Below are 16,879 nucleotides of genomic sequence, written 5' to 3' on the forward strand. Positions count from 1 at the left end.
GTCAGTTGCGCCTTGATACTTGACGACACGTTTGAGTCATGTCTTGAATATTCCAACACTACCAACGACTTGGACAGCGCAGTCATGGCAGTCCAATTCTCCATCGCTCCTAATCTCGACATTACTGGCACTCTCACTTTGTTGGCTATCTGGGACTTCTCAATTCCGAAGCTCATCCCACCGTCAACTCTCTTCAGCGACCGGTCGTCATGCCCTGCGCGTTAAGTTCATCCTTCCTCCGACTACGCTTCGCCTTGACCCTCCTCCTGATAACTCATTCACAACCGACGCGATCAGTTTCGAGTAGTGGACCTCAGAATTACTTTGTCTTTCCTCCGAACCAAGGAGATTTTCCAGACGGCATTATGACCTACACATTCGAATATGGCTCTACACCGAATTTCGAATGGGTCATGAACGTCTCCTCTGGCATTCATCTCATACTTTGCTACGACGAATGCACCCATACGAACTACATCCTCTTGAGTTGAGCATATCCCTATCCTGCAATTCCCTCTTGCCCGTCCTAGTATGACTTGCGCCGTTATGAGCGTTGCTGGTTCACAGGGCCGTCAAAAGTACAAGCCGTTGCCTCATGAGTTCGCAGATAACGGCTGTGTACGCTCGACTCCATCCCTTTGTTTCCGCCAAACCAAGGTTACCTTGGGCAGCCTTATTTACGGGTTCGGATGCACTTGAATCGTCGTCTTTCCACCTCCTGCCCGAATACCACTAATTATGTGCACCATAGATACTTCACCCCTCGACGAGTTCGCGGGTCCTCTGACGTTTCCTGACAACATCTTCCCCTTTCGTTACACTTCGGGCTTCTATCTAGAGCTTATGGATGATCTGACCGACTATGCTATCGCTTACTCGATGAACTTCACCATCGTCCCTGCGGGCACGCTTTCAAGCATGTCCTCCGAGGCTGCAACAACCATACCATCGAGTCTTTCAATCACGTCCTCCAAAGCGGCAACATCCAGCCCAACGAGTTCCGCCCCTGAAACAACTACAAGCAGCATTTTTTCTGCCAGCTCAGTACAAAGTTCAACCAGGACAGCAGACACTACCAATACTGCTGCAACTTTTGATGCGACCCCGTCCTCAAGAACTAGCACTTCATCCTCCCCCAGTCCAACCAGCGCACCGTCTTCGACCGGTGCAGCTGCCTCCGACCGGCCCTCTTCCTGCCCAGACTGTCAAGAAACAGGAACATCAAGCGAACCAACTATATCTGGCAAGACGCTCAATCTGATAATCGGCCTGGTTTGCGGCACTACGGCCGCCGTCATCGCAGTCGCAGCATTCCTGCTGCTACGCAGATATCGACGCAGACGTCAAGAACGAGGGAAAGAGCAGAAGGTTGAGATCCCACAGTGCACTGGAAGGCCCCACGAAAGAAGCAACAACAACTCATACACGAGTCTTCCTCCCTGGAACCTGTCCGAGGAAGCCACATACGGATTCCGAAGCCCGTCATCCTGGCAAGTCTCAAATCATCACTCCGTGGCAGAACTCCCAGCTCAAAGTCGCGTAGCGGAACTGCCTGGCTGAACAAAATACCACTCCACTCGACTTCATATCATATCATGCGTACACGCAGTCTTAGTACAGGGGAGCCGAAATAGTACAACATGAGAGATTGATTAAATACTGTCTAAGCAATTTAATGCAATGCATGCTTACTCTACCACCATCCATAATGCAATTGCAAGGGATAGGTTCGTAGTAGTTTCGTAATGTCATCATCATCATCATCATCAGCAGCAGCAGCACCATCCTCGAACATTTAATCTCCCAACCTCGTTTTGAGACACTCTCAGCTCTGTCAGGAACAATTGACGTTGTTACCAACGCTTAAGGCTAGCTGCAGCGGGATTGTGTCGTCTAGATTGGCTGTCTCGCAGATCAAAATAGCTCCGATGGCGAACTCCTCCTGCATAAGCCAACTCATGCCGGTCGTCTGCCACAAATACCGATCTGGGCGGACGTTGTATCCTCGAGCCATTTGAGGGAAGCTCGTGAGATAGAGCAATGGATAAACATGGGCACCTCTGGTGTCGGTCGAGTCTCTGTAGCGCAGAGATCGGTCCTTCGTCGAGCAGAAGTAGCCCTTCAAGCCTCGCCAGCTCTCAGCGTTGGTGGCTCACAACGAGAATCTGCGGAGTTGTAAGGGGCTCCAGGACGTCCGACACATCGTCTTGACGGGTAACGAGAAACAATCTCATCTGTTAACCACCACCAGCCCTTCCGGCACCCATCCTTCGATCTTCTCTTTCCATACGAAAGCCCTCGTCTCCTCAAGCGGCATCTGCACAGGCTTATGAATCCTCACCACGTACAGGAACCAATCTTCCAGCGGCAACAAGTTCAACAACACGCCATTGGTATTCCATCCGATACCACAGATTAAGGCACCCGCGACAGCGTCCAGGATGAAATGATTCGCCGTCGACACGATCGCGACCAGGATGGCGAACGGGTACATGAAGCCTATGGTCAGACAAGCCAGCCGGCGTGTGCTGGGCAAGCGAATCTGAGGCGCCAGTTCAGGATGCGAGTTGTTGAACAGAGGTAAGTGAATCGCTTTCGAGCGGCGATGCTCAGGAGCTAACGGAATGGTCATGATGGTCAGGCCAACCAGTAAGGAATAGCCGAAGTGCAGGGATGGCATTGCAGCTGCAAGGCACAAGTACGTCAGTCATGGATCCAAACCACAACCTTCATTTTCGCGTGTCCGGATTTCAACGTTTAGGGTAGTGTGAAACGTACCATATTGATTGCAGAATTTGTTCTGCGTCCAGACGCTACTCGCGCCGTCCTTGCCATGCACTGTATCAACGAACCCATAACTCTTTGCCAATTCAGCCTGTGGACCGTTGTACTCCGGATCACTGAGTAACCTTGGCGGCATGCACGGCCAGAGCGTGAACACCACAAATGCGAGCAGATTGCAGATAGCCATGGTCCGCCTTCGCGCTTCGTACAGCCACGGTCCAGGTGGCGAGCCTGGACCACCTTGTCCACCAGTCAGCGGACGACTCCCCCTGTGTTGAACAAGGCGGTTGTTCGTGATGGTGTAGTAATACAGCCAGACCAGGAATGCGATGGTGCCGGGGATGTGGATGAACGAGTATAACCAGTTGATGTACATCATCAGCCGTGGATAGGACATGAAGAATTTCTGGATAGGGATCTCCCAGAAGATGTGCAGGCGTTTCTCCCATTCAATGACTTCAAGCGCATGTCGGCGCGCAACGTGGACTGTACCTTGAACGAGGGTGACGGCCGTGAATGCTCGACCGAGTTGGTAGACCTGCGTATGTCAGATCGGCGTGACTCCGTTTGTGGGGCCCATTTCTTACCCAGTAAATAAGCGCCCAGTACCATGTTTCGACCAGGAAGGGAAACTTGTGTAGAAGTCTGCTGAGCAGGCGGTTGCGGAAGACAGCGGTATTGGGTGTCTCGATGACTTTGCGATATCCCAGGATTCTGATCTCTCTTTCGCGCCATTTGTTCTCCTGCGAAGGTAGTAGAGACGGCGACAGGGATCTCTTGGTTTGTGAGAGACGGGCTTCTTCGATGTCAAGGTCCACGTCGGTTTCAATTCGTTGGGCCTCGGGCAAACGTTCATCCCAACGAGTCTTCTTCGCAGAAAACGTGTAGTCAGTGGTTCGATTGATCCACGCGCCACCAAAGAGCAATCCCACCACTACCAGCGGCTCAAGGAATGCGCCTGCCCCCATCTTGAGTATGTGTTCCTCCTGCTGCCGCGAGGAAAAGCTGGCAACCAAGGTAAGGACCGTGGAAGGGATTGGTGACAGCAGATTTTGTACGTGAAGTTCGACACCAAAGAAGATAAGGATAGGTAATCAGATATAGAAATCAAGCGCAGGGATGCGGACAGGCAGGGACATTGATCATCAGTTTACAAACTGCGGGGGTTCGGACGGGCATGACTGCTTCAAGAAAAAAGATGAGTTAAGCACGGAGCCGGCGATAAAGTCTAGAGTCATTTAGTGAGCAGAGAGCCTCCCATTTGCATACGTTGGTCCGTTGGTCGGTTGTTCGGTCAGCAGATGATGTGAAAGGTCCCACGAGCAAGCAAATGGGATGAAAGCGTTCCGTGAAGAGTTGCATAAACCCAACCACATTCGGTAAATAGGCACGTATGGGCGAAGCTAATGAACAGAGCGGTGGCGCTTTGTGTGCTCGAATCGAATAACAAGCGGACCATGATTACCTCAGGACCGCCGGGAGAGCGAGGCTGCAGATAGGAACAAGCACGACATAAGTAAGAAAGAAAGCATCGAGTGACAAAATGGATGATAGAACCAGGATCCACATAGAGACAACTTCCTCTTATTTTCCTACGTCCGTCGTTCCGCCAATTCCGATGGCATATTAATCATTAGGTATTCAAGCCAATTCTTCCCAACAGTCGCTCGTCATCCTGCTGGTTGATGTTGTCTTTTCGTCGACACATGAGGGCAAAGAGCACAGGCCCTTCACAGCCAACATACCTAGATAGGTAGTGTGCACTCTACTGACTGCTCGTGTTCTCACTGCTTATCTCGAAAGCGCTTGTGGTCGTGTGACGATCAGCCGAGTCGACACCAACAGATCAACAGCTTCCGACAAATCCGGAGCCCAGTCTTTTTACAGACTCATCATTGGCTGTCCGATTCCTTCTGCATATTCTGTGAACCTGATGGCCCTCAGTTGTGCACATTCGGCCTCGGGCTTTCAAGGTGCCGCTCTTGTACAAGGCTTCGCCTGTCGGGCTGCGGCTGCTGCTGGTTTGTTCCTCGGGGATCCCGGCGTACCTTGTACCTAGGTGCCTTTGTCGACTCGGACGGTTGGTTGTGTGGTCGAAGGCCGCTCTCAGTCGATATCAGAGACGTTCTCGGCAGACATCTGTAATCCGCAAGGCTGCGAGACCGACGGCAGCATCGGTGACTTTCCAAGCAATCATAGCCTTGCCGTTTGGACTGTTTGACATCCTGTTGATGTCCTTCCATTTTCTTTCACCCAATCTTCCTACCGACATTTCCAACACCTCTCCCCACAATACTGACCAGCAACTGTCCCTCCGCTTTCTCACTATCCGCCTCTCTGATTCCCCAGCCGGCCGCCCCAAAAGCATTCAGATCCCTCGCTAGCCGAATGCTGGATTCATTCGCCAACACATCTCTCCCCAAACTTACTCTCCCCACATCCTCACTTCCCATGGCCATCAAAGTGACCACGGTCTCGAAAGCTTCCAGACTGACGCACCCACCTCGTTGAATACTCTCAAGCAACTGAAACGCGGCCATCCGTCCCACGTCCTCTGCCGCACTCCCGCCCTCCGGCGGACAGACCGCGTCCGCACTGTACAAACACCTACTGGTCGTCTCCGCGACAAGGGACAATCCAAAACCCAGCCCGACCTTTCTCTTCGCATTTGGATTTCCTTTATCTGGCACCAAACTCGCACCACCCATATCGCTGAAAATGTAGATATCCGGCACAAATTGATTCAACACGCCCCTCGCCGCCTCGATCATCCTCGCATTATTACTCCCGCTCACGCCTGTAGAATACGCCACGCCCCGAATCCTCTTGACCCTCCCGGGACTTAAAGAGTGCAGTGTCTTGGGTAGCCTGACCTGATGTCCAAACACAAGCTGGACTTCCCCTGCGCCACCCACGCCCCCTCTTCCCGGGTTCGACCTCTTCAATATTCTCAATTCAATGTCCCTTTCGATCCCGAATTTTTCGTAAATGGGCAGTATCGCGGTCCGCACGCCGTCGACGCTCATGTCGCCCCACCGCTCCGTTGAACTCGTAATCACCCCCTCCCCGGTAAACAGGATGTTGAATTTGGTCTTACTAAACGGCGCGAGGAGGCATATCGGTATGAGGAAATAACTCAGCCCGCGCGTGTTGTTCGCAGGAACTTCGTGTCGTAGGACGCCGGCACTCGAGGCGCCGCTTCCCGCGGCAGAGCCCGTGATCAGGCCCGGTTTGTAGAGCAGGACAGTGCCCGTGTAGGAGATCTCGATGTGTGAGCCATTCGTCACGGCCTCGAGGAGGCGCAGGAAGGAGATTTCGTGAGGCGCAAGACCGGGGTTTGTAGGAGAGTCAGGGCGGATTTGGTCGATGCGGACGGCGCGGCCGAGGAGAGTCGAAAGGACGAGTCGCGAAGTTAGAGACTTGTGGGACGACAAGCGGAGAGGAGGTTGAGATGTAGACATTGTTGTCGAATGAGTCTTGCGTCGAAGTCGTTTACCACCGCATGTTCATTCGAAATGTCTCTTGAATCGATCAATATGTGAAGATTCCTTCCGCCGACTCTCCGCATTTGCACAAAATTTTTCTCCGCACGGCCAAATCTGCAGCAATTTTTCCGACGCAACGGCGATTGACGGACTGACGTCGTGCATCATCCGACGACCCTCAGATTTGTCTGCGGTCCACGACGCATTTGTAAGTCGAGATGCAGCACAAGATATAGTAATCGATTCCTGGGAGTCATAAAGTCTTATATACCGCCTCTAGTCTCGAGAACATCCTTTGCTTGAGCCAACGTCTGGAGTAGCGAGATAACTTTCTTCCACAATTCCGTCATACCATCGACGATACAGAGAATCGACATGGCCGCATTGAACCTGCCCAAATGGCAAGTCCTGTTCTATTGATACACTATTCTACGCCCGCAGACTGACTGCCTTCCAGGCTCAAAGACAATTCTCACCTCCTTAAACCTCCTATCAACAACTACTGCGTCTACCATCCCTCGTCACCCTCCTCAGGTGGCCTGACGGTCATGGTCGTCGGCGGGCCCAACGCTCGAACAGACTACCACATCAACACCACTCCAGAATTCTTCTACCAGCACAAAGGTTCCATGCTCCTCAAGACCATGGACACATCAACGTCGCCTCACACCCCAGTAGACATCCCCATCCATGAGAATTCGCTGTACCTCTTACCCGCCAACACTCCTCATAATCCCGTCCGATTCGCGGATACAGTTGGGGTGGTCCTGGAGCAGCCGCGACAAGAAGATTCAGTCGACACGATGCGGTGGTATTGCAAGAACTGTCATAATATCGTGCACGAGGCGAGCTTCCATTTGACAGATCTGGGCACGCAGATCAAAGAGGGTGTATTGGCTTTCGAAAACGACATGGACGCCAGAACGTGTAAGAACTGCGGGACAGTGGCCACCTCAAAACCTGCAGAGGGAGAGATACAACAGCCGCCGAGATTCCCTCCCGAGTGACCTATTGGTCTAAGTCACTCAATTGCCGTTGTGGATGCTTTGTCCTTTTCCTGACCATGGATAGTGTTCGCCTGTAGATTACTCCGCTCTTCAGCAAGCTGCTTCAGAACATCTTCCGCGACTTTCAGTGCACTTGGGGGCAGACCAGCCAATTTGGCCACTTTCAGTGCGTGGGATTGTCGATTAATACCCTTTCGCAGTCGGTGCACAAAGGCAAAAGACCCATTCTCTTCTTCCAGCACATCCGTACAGTAACATGCCAATTGCTTCCAGTCTCGTGTCATATCCGCCAAAGCGTGGAAATGCGTCGCAAACAGCGTCCGACACTTGTTGGTATAATACAGGTGGTGAAGACTCGCGTATCCCACTGCTGTGCCGTCCTCAGGAGTAGTCCCGCGTCCAACTTCATCCATGATCACGAATGACCTTGGCGTTGCGTGCTTCAAGATGGCTGCCGTCTCCAACATCTCCACCATAAAGGTAGATTGGTCACGGAACAAGTCGTCGGCAGCACCAATGCGACTGAAGATCTGGTCCACAAGCCCGATTTCCGCATATGTGGCTGGAACATACGAACCCGCTTGAGCGAGAATCGTGATCAAGGCATTCTGTCGAAGAAACGTGCTCTTTCCGCCCATGTTGGGCCCAGTCACAAGCCAGATTCGCTCATTGGAGTCGAGAACAAGATTGTTGCTGACGAATGACCGGCCTTGCTCTTCCAGACCTAGCTTGACAGTCGGGTGGCGTCCTCCTATGATTTTGTGCTCAGTGCCATTGTTGAGTACAGGACGAACCCATGATTGTTCCTTGGCCATTGTAGCAAATGCACTAGCCACGTCTAATTCGTCCATGACTGCTGCATTGCGACGCAATTTGACTAGATTGTGAATAACGTCTTCTCGCAAGGATGCGAATATCCTTTTCTCTTCGTCTCTGATGTTGAAAATGGCTTGGTCAATTCTGCGGCCCAGCCGGGTCCAGTCATTCAGGTAGAACGACCGCGTGCTCTTGGAAGAAGAGACCATCCTTGCTTGCAAAGCTTCCAACTTATCTCTGTTGAAGCCGTTGGCGCTTCGGATGTGGCAGATGTAGCCGAGCCCCGGCGTTGATTTGAGCGTCAATGTTGGTGCTGAAAGTTCGTTCCGCAGCCTTTCGGCGAGAACGACTTTCTCGGCTTCCAAACCATCAAGATCCTGATGTAAACGTAGCATTATGTCGCTAGCGTCTCGACGCATGATCCAAGGCTCTTCCAAAACAATGTCATCCTTGTTGTCTTCAGACTTGGTTCTGGACCTGACAGCTTTTGGCATCGACTCGAGCTCCTCTGGTGCGCTTTGAAGGACAACATCATGAGCTAATGCCGCTACACTGGCTGCTTCATCTTCCTCCAGGCGATGCTTCTGCTGCAGTCCCTCTTCGTCAATGGCAGAGACGATCCGGATCTGAAGCTCAACAGGGTCGTCCAGGTCAAATCGTTGGAGGAGCTTCTGAAGTGGTTTGATCTGGTTTTCTGACTCAATGATACTGGCCCGGGATCTTTCCGTTGCTGGAAAGGCGGACTGCAGAAGATCACGGGTCGAGACAGTTTCAGAAATCGCACTCGCTAGCGACAGCATGTCGTCTGCATCGCCTTTGTTGAGTGCAAACTTCTGCACGATCCGTTGGACATCATAAGTCCGACGTAGCCTGAAGACCAATGACTCTGTCAGCTCCTCCGACTCGAAGAAAGCTGAAACGAGATCCAGACGATCATTGATCTCTGGCAGAGAGGCAGATGGGCATGTCAGGCGGTCTCGAAGGAGACGCGAGCCACTCTTTGTGACTGTCCTCTTTACAGCATGAAATAGGCTGCCTCTCCCGAGACCGTCTCTTGCAGTTTCAAGGATTTCCAGTCCACGCAGACTGTTTCGATCTATGCTCAGAATCTCGTGAAGCTCTATGTGACGAGGGGGCTGCAGTCGCAGCTGTAGTCCTTGCAGCCGAAGACGAACATAGTCCAACAAGAGGTTACCGGCTTGCTTCTCTCCATGTTTGAAAATGGTGTCGGCATCATCTTGTACCGCAGACACCAACATAGTGTTCCACTCATTCATCGAACTGAATTGAGTCTCTGATTGATGCAATGTGAGCAGCCGATGGTCATGTCCGACGATCTGTTGGATTTCATTCTCTACATCTTCTGCCACGCCATAAGGGAGAATGATCTCTTGCGGAGAGATTCGAGTCAAAGCCGATGACAGAGAACTGCGGGCAATGGTCTGAGTAAAGAAGTCACCGGTAGACAGGTCCAACCAAGCAAGCCCAACATGCTGCTCAGTATCCGTACCATGGACTTCGTGGCTATCACCATCGGCGTGTAGGGCTGGTTCTGGATGTACTGACAGCAGAAAATTATTCTCATACGGGTCGAGGAATTTTTCATCAATCAATGTGCCTGGAGTGACCACTCGAGTGACTCGTCTGTCATGCTTCAGCCCGCCAGACTTGACTTTGCTAGAGACAGGGATGAGAAACTCCTCACATATGGCAACATATTTGTGCAGATCGTGAACCAGTGTCTTCAAGAACCGATCCAGCTGGAAGAAGGGGAAGCCTGCCATCGCCACAGGACCGAGCTTCGTCTGCCTGTAGGCCACTTTAAGACTCAACAACGGTCCAAACTCTTCTGCTTGCTCAAAATACATTTCGTAGAAGTTACCAACTCTTGTAAGGAGAACGCAGTTGTCAAATTTGGCAATATTATTCTTCACGCCCTGCAGGAGGGTAGGATATTGAGGTTCGTCATCGCCGGGCAGTTCAGGCAGGGCTTCACCCTGAATTGCCCCTTGTTGCAACTCCCTGACCTTCTTCCTTGAGGTGGTCTTCGCTCCTCTCCGTTGTCCCTCTGTGAGGCGCCATGACGCGAGCCAGGGGCCGCTGCGCTGGAGTGGCAATGCTCGGAGGGTAGGATGGCTGTTGGGTCGTATGAGAGTTCCAAGCAGGCGAAGATCCCAGCTTTTGAAAGACCTCAAGCCTGGCCGCATCACCGCATTGCAATGTTTGAGGGTGACGCGCCGTGGTAATGAACGCGTGGAATTGTCGAAGGGGTTCGCGTGAAATTTCATGCCGCTTTAAAGCCTTCTTCGTTCTCAGGAGTTTCGTATCTCAACAACCTCCCATCGCAAACTACTTAAGCAAACATTGCATGTGGTACTATTCATGGAGGACGCGAGCAGTACATCATCATACCCACTTTTATATCATTGAAGAGAAGGTAAGCAGGTAATTTGAGGGTAACCAAACATCTTCGCGATTTCCTGGGCACAAACAAATCCTACACAGTCTTGGCCTCTTTCGCATACTGGACATATATCTGCTAGGATCATAGGACGTGGAAGAATCGAAACCGTTTCGAGGCCCATAAACAAGCGATAGGCTAAATGAACTCCAGGCCGTTGTGGTGACATCGCCATTGCCAATGAACTCGATATGTGATGATGTTGAAACCCCCCGGCCTCCCACTGGTGGCTGGGGGAGGCGTTGTTGTTCTTGTTGTTGTGGGTGGGAGGGGTGCCTTGATTTTCCAGTTTCGACAGTTCATTGCCTGATGGTTTCTCATGTTTCTGCAACGCGGCTCATACTTCAGTTCACATCTAACGGAAGTTACGATGACCACTTCGAATGAGGCGTCTCTGTCTTCCATAACGGACTGCTTGTGATAACTGAGCCGAGCACCACGACTCATCATTACTGTTGCTCTTCTCAACTTCTCTACCTGCACCATCGCTTTTCTCTTTCTCCAACTCTCATCGGCGTTAGTGGCAAATATGGAGGGCTTCTGCATCAAGTGCCACATTGTCATTCCACAGATCCAGGGAGAATACTGTTTCAAATGCGGGACTAGACTCTTCGTTCGGCCTTCGGAGAGCCAGATCGGTTTCGCTACCGATCTCGTGGTAGGGACTCCTGCTACCGTGGATGTCGGACCTCCCAGTGGTGAAGACTCCACAGACTTCCCACGCGCCGCTGAGACGCGCGGCGTCCTCCCTTTCCTTGAACCCAAGTCGACCGACGGCACCAATTATCCTCCTCTTCAAAGTCAACTGAGCGGAGCTGGGGACGAGGACACAATTCTTGTTCGTCGTCGAACCATCCCGGACCGCATCCAACCAGACATCGATTCGGGACTACGCGTACAGAGTACACAAGGCATTGGATTACAAGAGCTAGGACGAATCGACCGCCACAATTTGGAACAATCCTATGCTGAACAGCCTCCGAAAGGAGAAGCAGTCAACCGAAGCACCTTTCCGTCGTATAGTTTTGTCAACCGGATCCCTCGTTCGAGGGATGCTCGTTCTCGATCGCCAGCAAGACTAGGAAGTGAAGAGCTCGGCAGCCGACATAGAGACCATCGACATTCCTCCACATCGCTGTATTCAGACAGCAGGGCCCGCGGCTCTCCCACCCCGGTGACCAGTTTGGAAGAACTTAGTTTAGATGAGACCATCACGCCGGCACGATTGACACACATGAAAAGAGCCATCTCAAACCTGAAAACGAGCAAGTTCTCCGAGAACTTCAGAAAACCGGTAGACTATGTGGCGCTCAGCCTGCCATCCTATCCGAAGATCATAAAAACCCCGATTGACCTGGAAACAATCGATCGGAAGTTGAAGGACAAGCGGTACACCATGCTTTCCGAATTCGTCGCCGATTTCGGCTTGATCGTCGACAACTGCGCCCGATTCAACGGACCAGAGCATAGCATTACGCAAATAGGCAGGAAGATGCAGATGGGTTTCCGAAACCAGATGCGAAAACTCCCGCCAGCTACAACTCACTGAGTTGTAAAGCGAGGAGTGAGAATTGGATAAGCAAGGCAAATTCAGGAAGAAGTGGAGAAAGGACTACCAAAGGAGATTCTTGGGATGAGATGAATCAGGTGGATTTGTCTGTCCAGTTGAGAAACCACAGTGGCCCATTGCTGGACAATGGACACAAAGATGGGCAGACCACACATAAAAACGTGAGGAGGGCTGGGATCTTCTCGTTGATAATACATGTGATATCCACGTGGCCATCTCCGAGCGATTGAATGGGACGCATGGAGCTTTGGCGTATCCAGCGCTTGAAGGTCAACCCTGGTGCAGACAGAGGCGAAAACGTTGCTAGAGGGTTTGGATAGTACTACTTTCTTGAAGATTTCCCGTTGTGGACAAATTGCTTCCCAGCTGTTGTTCATTAACTAATTCTCTACCCTGACCACGAGAGTGTCATACCTCAACATGATATCGGTACTATTCTTAGCCTTTGTAGCTGCAATAAGTTTCATTCGACCTAAAGTAGAGCAAGGCCAAGATAACATGAAAGTTCCTCTTATGCTGAATGGTGTACATGTTGCAATATTCCTACTAGTATAATTGCACCTATATCATCGCTCCGATCGAGATCACCCTTGATATCCTCTACACTGATTCCACTCGAACACATCTCGGAATCTTCGCAGCCTGTACTATATCAACATAGCGGGGCATCTTCGGCGTGTCCATTTCTAAGGTGTAGACGGAGCCAAAGCTAGCAGATCGTTCATCAGAGTACCCCGAAGACGGACTGCAAGGAGTTATGTTGGCGTGGACTGGTTGCTTAGACCAGCCACCGGCCACACGTGGAGGCTCCTCAACCATCGGTCCAGAACGAAGGGTGATGGCCAGTTGAGCTCTGCTAGAAGTCGACATCGAGCGAATCGACCCGCGCATCTTGGTCAGCTGGCCGGAGACTCGACGTCTGAAGAACACTTTTAAAGCAGGCAGAGAGGCGATTATGATGGCGAGATGTGCTTCGACGTCGGTGAGCGCCTTGAATGTGTCAGCAGTGGGTCGACTCAGAGTCAAAAGTACTCACCAATAGAGGCCAGCCCAACCAGGATACATCGTCGATATGTGGACCAGGTTGATAGTTGGTCGTAGCTGGGATGAATGTAATGAGCCTGGCAACTCCTGTGCCGGCTGTCAACAGACCTGCAGAGAACAACGCATACATGCTTAGTCGCTGTCTGCAGGTCATATTCAGTGTTCGGACCAGCAGCATAGGCAACACCGACGCATAGATATCCGAAGTCACCGAGGCTGCGGCGCTGAAAAGGAATGCCACATGCTCGTTGGCACATGTGAAGTCCTTGCCATATGTCGGGCTGTATGACTCCCAATATGATGTCAAGGGCCGACAGATGACGAACAGTTCCACCAATAAGCCGATCGTGTAGCAGACGGTAAACGCAATGGCAGCCCATATTAGGTACAAAAACCAGAATCTGGGAAGTCCCAACGTGAGCCTCCGATAGAAAAGGAGGATCGAGATTTTGGTGCAGGCATTGCCCAAGAGGAAGAAGAATTCAATGAGCCATGCAGCGAGTCTGAGCTTGGGCAACTTCTCAGGTCGTATGTCCCAGATATGTTTGTTCCAACCCCAAGTGGTCATTGCTTTGAATTCGGCAAAGGTCATTCCAATGGAAAGGAACTCTAGGCGTCAGCTGCGAGCTAAAGAGAAAGGGAGGCATCATTACCCAGCCCGCCAGAAGGAGGACATCGTCTAAACCTAGAGATTTTGTGAGATACCGCCGAGAGTAGAGTCTGAGGAGCACGGCTATCGTCGATATGACCATCATCACCACGAACAGCGATGGCGAACCCCGCGTTTCAGGATCGGTATAATTCGACTTGGGCCATTCTTTTGGTCTTGCTGGCATAGCCATGTTGTCGTTCGTTCTGGCGTTGATTGTAATAGGCAACGAGTGGTGCAAATATGCGAGAAGGTTGGGAGGTTAGCGGATATGGTTTGAGATGAGCACTTGGTGTGAGATCGGTGAGTTGCGGTCAACAGTGAGTCGTGAAGTGATGTTCACTTATGAGCAAACAGACACTCTGAAGCAAGCTTCACGCGCAGGTACAAGTGACCCGACCTGTGGAGAAACATTCACACGTGTGGGAGGACACGGCCCCGTGTGGACATTCAATCCTGAATGTCAAATACTTTTCATCTGATTTAGTCACAAGCTCTGAGGCATTGTTCAAGGATGTTATCAAGTCCAAAAGCACAAAACCATTGACGGACACTTGCAAGTCTTCCAGGAGACAGCTGTTGTTATCCGTGGATCCTCCAATAAGGCGCCACAATTGAAAAGGGGAATAAGCATAAGATTTTTCCTTCTCTAGAACCCAGAATGATGACGAAATCGCAAGACACCGACCTAACTGAACCATGATAGTTGGACATTCTAGACCAAGACTGTTGACTGACTTTATCGACCGCAAGCCTGCATCGGACAGCAATGGTTAACCAATCGTTGGGCGGGTTAGTCGGTGTCATACAGCTCATGGCTTTAGCGATCGTCTCAATATTGACCGAGTGAGGACCTCGCCAGGACTTCCCATTCCCAAGGGATGAGAGACCGACTGGGAGTGCATACCGGGAGTTGTGATAGTGATTCACCCGTTGTCGTCATAGAAGACCGTTAGAGAAGTGTGGTATATCGAAGATGCCATGGCTTGCTAGCTATCGATATGTATCTGGCTGACCGAAACAGGCTGCCCCGTCCAGCGATTAGGCAGTCGAATTCAAACCTTGGATTGACCTTTTCGCGGACTGCTTTGGGACGATCGCCATCAACAATCTTGGTACAGGTAAGACAGAGTTTGCCATAGTGAAGCAAACACTGAATGCCACCCCGTGCCCCGCGCACCTGAACTGGTGCACACAGTGGAGTCTTCTCGGTGTCACCGAGGAATGCAACAATCGATAACTTTCGCTTATGCATATCTCGATGCCAGCGGAACGACAGCGGGCACAAGCCGGATGTGCTGTTTTCCACCGACCTCGTACGGGTGTAAGCTTCCCAGATTGTTGACGCAAGACATATGGCAGGGGTAGATCACTCCAAGATGCCCATTCTGAGATCAGGGATAGACGGGTGAGATGCTGGGTTATTGTCAATGATATTATTCTGTAGCAGGCGCGTTGTAGTTGACTTAAACGTCGAGCATAATTTGGCATAAATACTCCGCTCTACAATGTACGGCAGAGCATCTAGTCAAGACAACCCGTGATATACGGTACCTGCCTGACATGCCTGTCAAAGCCTCTGTTCTCTCCTGCTCTCCCACATTTTCCTATCGCTCCGTCTGAATGAAGAAGCATCAGTGTTTACGCTGTCCTCGGCAATTTGGTCGACTCGAGCATCTCAAACGGCAAGATCGATCTCGTAGGATGCCCGACTATCAGAGCTGAGCGCATATGCTGAGTTGCAAAAGCCGTACGCCTGCATGAAATGTGATGGTGCATTTACACGACGGTACATAACCCAATGTCTTGTGGTCGACAACCTGCTGACAGATTTGCCAAAGTGATCTTCTAACTCGCCACAATAAACTAAACCATGCACCGCCACCAGCAGCCCAGCTGGAGTCGCAACATGCGCTTCAAGACACTATTATGGCACCAACAGGACCAGGGACAACTAATGCTGGAGATCAACTACGTTTGAAGGCCCAATTGCCAAACAATGCCACTCTCGCTCCAATCGCAGCTGATGGCGCCTCGTGTGTGCAGACATTTTCCAGCATTGATACTTTGATGTCTTCAAGTGGTGACCTTCGCGACTTCCCAGCTGTTGACTTTGCGGCAAAAGATTCGATACCGGCTCCGGACGTCGACCTGTCCACGCGGGTGAACAATTCTGAGGCCACGGACCAGATGTTCTCCCCCAATTTCGAGCATTTCATGACCATGCCCTACGACTTCATCTATCCGCTGCCACAGACGGATTTCGGCATGTTCCATACGAGCGAAGCATTTATTCAACACGGGTTTCAGCCGGATTCTGAACAAGGACTTTCGAGGTTTAGATCTCGATTGCCTTCGCTGGAGCCGACGACGATATCCTCGGGATCGCGAATAAAGTATAGCTAGACAGAAAAACCTGCGTTGGGTTCTTTGGAAGATCTACTCTCTCCAAACCTCAAATTGACCTTTACATTCCAAATTGTGAGTCTCAAGCAAATGCCGTGAACGGATTGCGGCAGAGATAGGCGCCTTCGCTGCCGTACTTTCTCCGCAGCTCGTCCTGTCTACCAAACATGTACTTAATCGATTTCTGGCAGGCTAAACTTTGGGCTTTTACGACTACAATCCAGTCATTTACCTTCCTACGCTCGATCTAGAGGAGGTTGCCTTGGAGCTCTTTCTAGCCTTGACGTCCATTGGGGTGCGCTACTGCCGCGAGGAGCTCTTCTAAGCAGCAAAGGCTGTAATATTCGAAAGATTAAATCATCTGGCAGCAGCGATAGTGATACGCACGGCATTATCAATCTGTCCCTACCGACCGAGACTTAGTCTGGCCTAGTGGATAGATTTCTTACTGATTAGGCTAGAATCCAAGGAGCGCAAGCCTTGTTAACCTTAGTCGGCGCATCCACCTAGTCCAGCACAAAGGATTTTGCTCGTTCCCGAGATACTATAACTCTCCGGACTTTGCTGGGCGTGATGGTCCACGAGATCAGCACAGAGCCACTAGTAGGGCAACTAAGAACTGAACGGGAAACTTGGATCCAGCAGGAAACATTGAAA

At 51.2% G+C, this 16,879-nt stretch overlaps 8 protein-coding genes across 8 annotated transcripts; 4 read left to right on the forward strand and 4 right to left on the reverse strand.

Moving 5' to 3' along the window:
* Positions 1 to 209: 209 nt before the first annotated feature.
* PV05_04524 (uncharacterized protein) lies at positions 210 to 1,560 on the forward strand (the record flags this gene model as incomplete). Its single annotated transcript, XM_013460932.1, has 2 exons — positions 210 to 486; positions 752 to 1,560. 2 exons carry the CDS (start codon positions 210 to 212, stop codon positions 1,558 to 1,560), a joined length of 1,086 nt encoding a protein of 361 aa, XP_013316386.1.
* Positions 1,561 to 1,641: 81 nt separating this feature from the next.
* PV05_04525 (uncharacterized protein) lies at positions 1,642 to 4,004 on the reverse strand. The gene is made up of 3 exons (XM_013460933.1): positions 3,372 to 4,004; positions 2,779 to 3,322; positions 1,642 to 2,685 (listed from the first exon to the last, which is right to left on the reverse strand). The coding sequence occupies exons 1-3, from the start codon at positions 3,750 to 3,752 to the stop codon at positions 2,231 to 2,233; spliced, it is 1,380 nt and encodes a 459-aa protein (XP_013316387.1). The 5' UTR covers positions 3,753 to 4,004; the 3' UTR covers positions 1,642 to 2,230.
* Positions 4,005 to 4,365: 361 nt separating this feature from the next.
* On the reverse strand, positions 4,366 to 6,297 carry PV05_04526 (18S rRNA biogenesis protein RCL1). The gene has a single exon (XM_013460934.1). The coding sequence runs from the start codon at positions 6,243 to 6,245 to the stop codon at positions 5,034 to 5,036; it is 1,212 nt and encodes a 403-aa protein (XP_013316388.1). The 5' UTR covers positions 6,246 to 6,297; the 3' UTR covers positions 4,366 to 5,033.
* Positions 6,298 to 6,446: 149 nt separating this feature from the next.
* PV05_04527 (3-hydroxyanthranilate 3,4-dioxygenase 1) lies at positions 6,447 to 7,489 on the forward strand. Its single transcript, XM_013460935.1, has 2 exons — positions 6,447 to 6,670; positions 6,727 to 7,489. Exons 1-2 carry the CDS (start codon positions 6,645 to 6,647, stop codon positions 7,274 to 7,276), a joined length of 576 nt encoding a protein of 191 aa, XP_013316389.1. The 5' UTR covers positions 6,447 to 6,644; the 3' UTR covers positions 7,277 to 7,489.
* On the reverse strand, positions 6,640 to 10,305 carry PV05_04528 (uncharacterized protein). The gene has a single exon (XM_013460936.1). The coding sequence runs from the start codon at positions 10,297 to 10,299 to the stop codon at positions 7,291 to 7,293; it is 3,009 nt and encodes a 1,002-aa protein (XP_013316390.1). The 5' UTR covers positions 10,300 to 10,305; the 3' UTR covers positions 6,640 to 7,290.
* Positions 10,306 to 11,055: 750 nt separating this feature from the next.
* PV05_04529 (uncharacterized protein) lies at positions 11,056 to 12,426 on the forward strand. Its single transcript, XM_013460937.1, has one exon. The coding sequence runs from the start codon at positions 11,083 to 11,085 to the stop codon at positions 12,100 to 12,102; it is 1,020 nt and encodes a 339-aa protein (XP_013316391.1). The 5' UTR covers positions 11,056 to 11,082; the 3' UTR covers positions 12,103 to 12,426.
* A 297-nt stretch (positions 12,427 to 12,723) lies between these two features.
* On the reverse strand, positions 12,724 to 13,759 carry PV05_04530 (uncharacterized protein; the record flags this gene model as incomplete). Its single annotated transcript, XM_013460938.1, has 2 exons — positions 12,724 to 13,113; positions 13,160 to 13,759. 2 exons carry the CDS (start codon positions 13,757 to 13,759, stop codon positions 12,724 to 12,726), a joined length of 990 nt encoding a protein of 329 aa, XP_013316392.1.
* Positions 13,760 to 15,745: 1,986 nt separating this feature from the next.
* PV05_04531 (uncharacterized protein) lies at positions 15,746 to 16,222 on the forward strand (the record flags this gene model as incomplete). Its single annotated transcript, XM_013460939.1, has 1 exon — positions 15,746 to 16,222. One exon carries the CDS (start codon positions 15,746 to 15,748, stop codon positions 16,220 to 16,222), a length of 477 nt encoding a protein of 158 aa, XP_013316393.1.
* Positions 16,223 to 16,879: the final 657 nt, after the last annotated feature.

Source organism: Exophiala xenobiotica (genome assembly GCF_000835505.1).
Source record: "Exophiala xenobiotica strain CBS 118157 unplaced genomic scaffold supercont1.3, whole genome shotgun sequence".
Classification (NCBI taxonomy): Eukaryota; Fungi; Ascomycota; class Eurotiomycetes; order Chaetothyriales; family Herpotrichiellaceae; genus Exophiala; species Exophiala xenobiotica.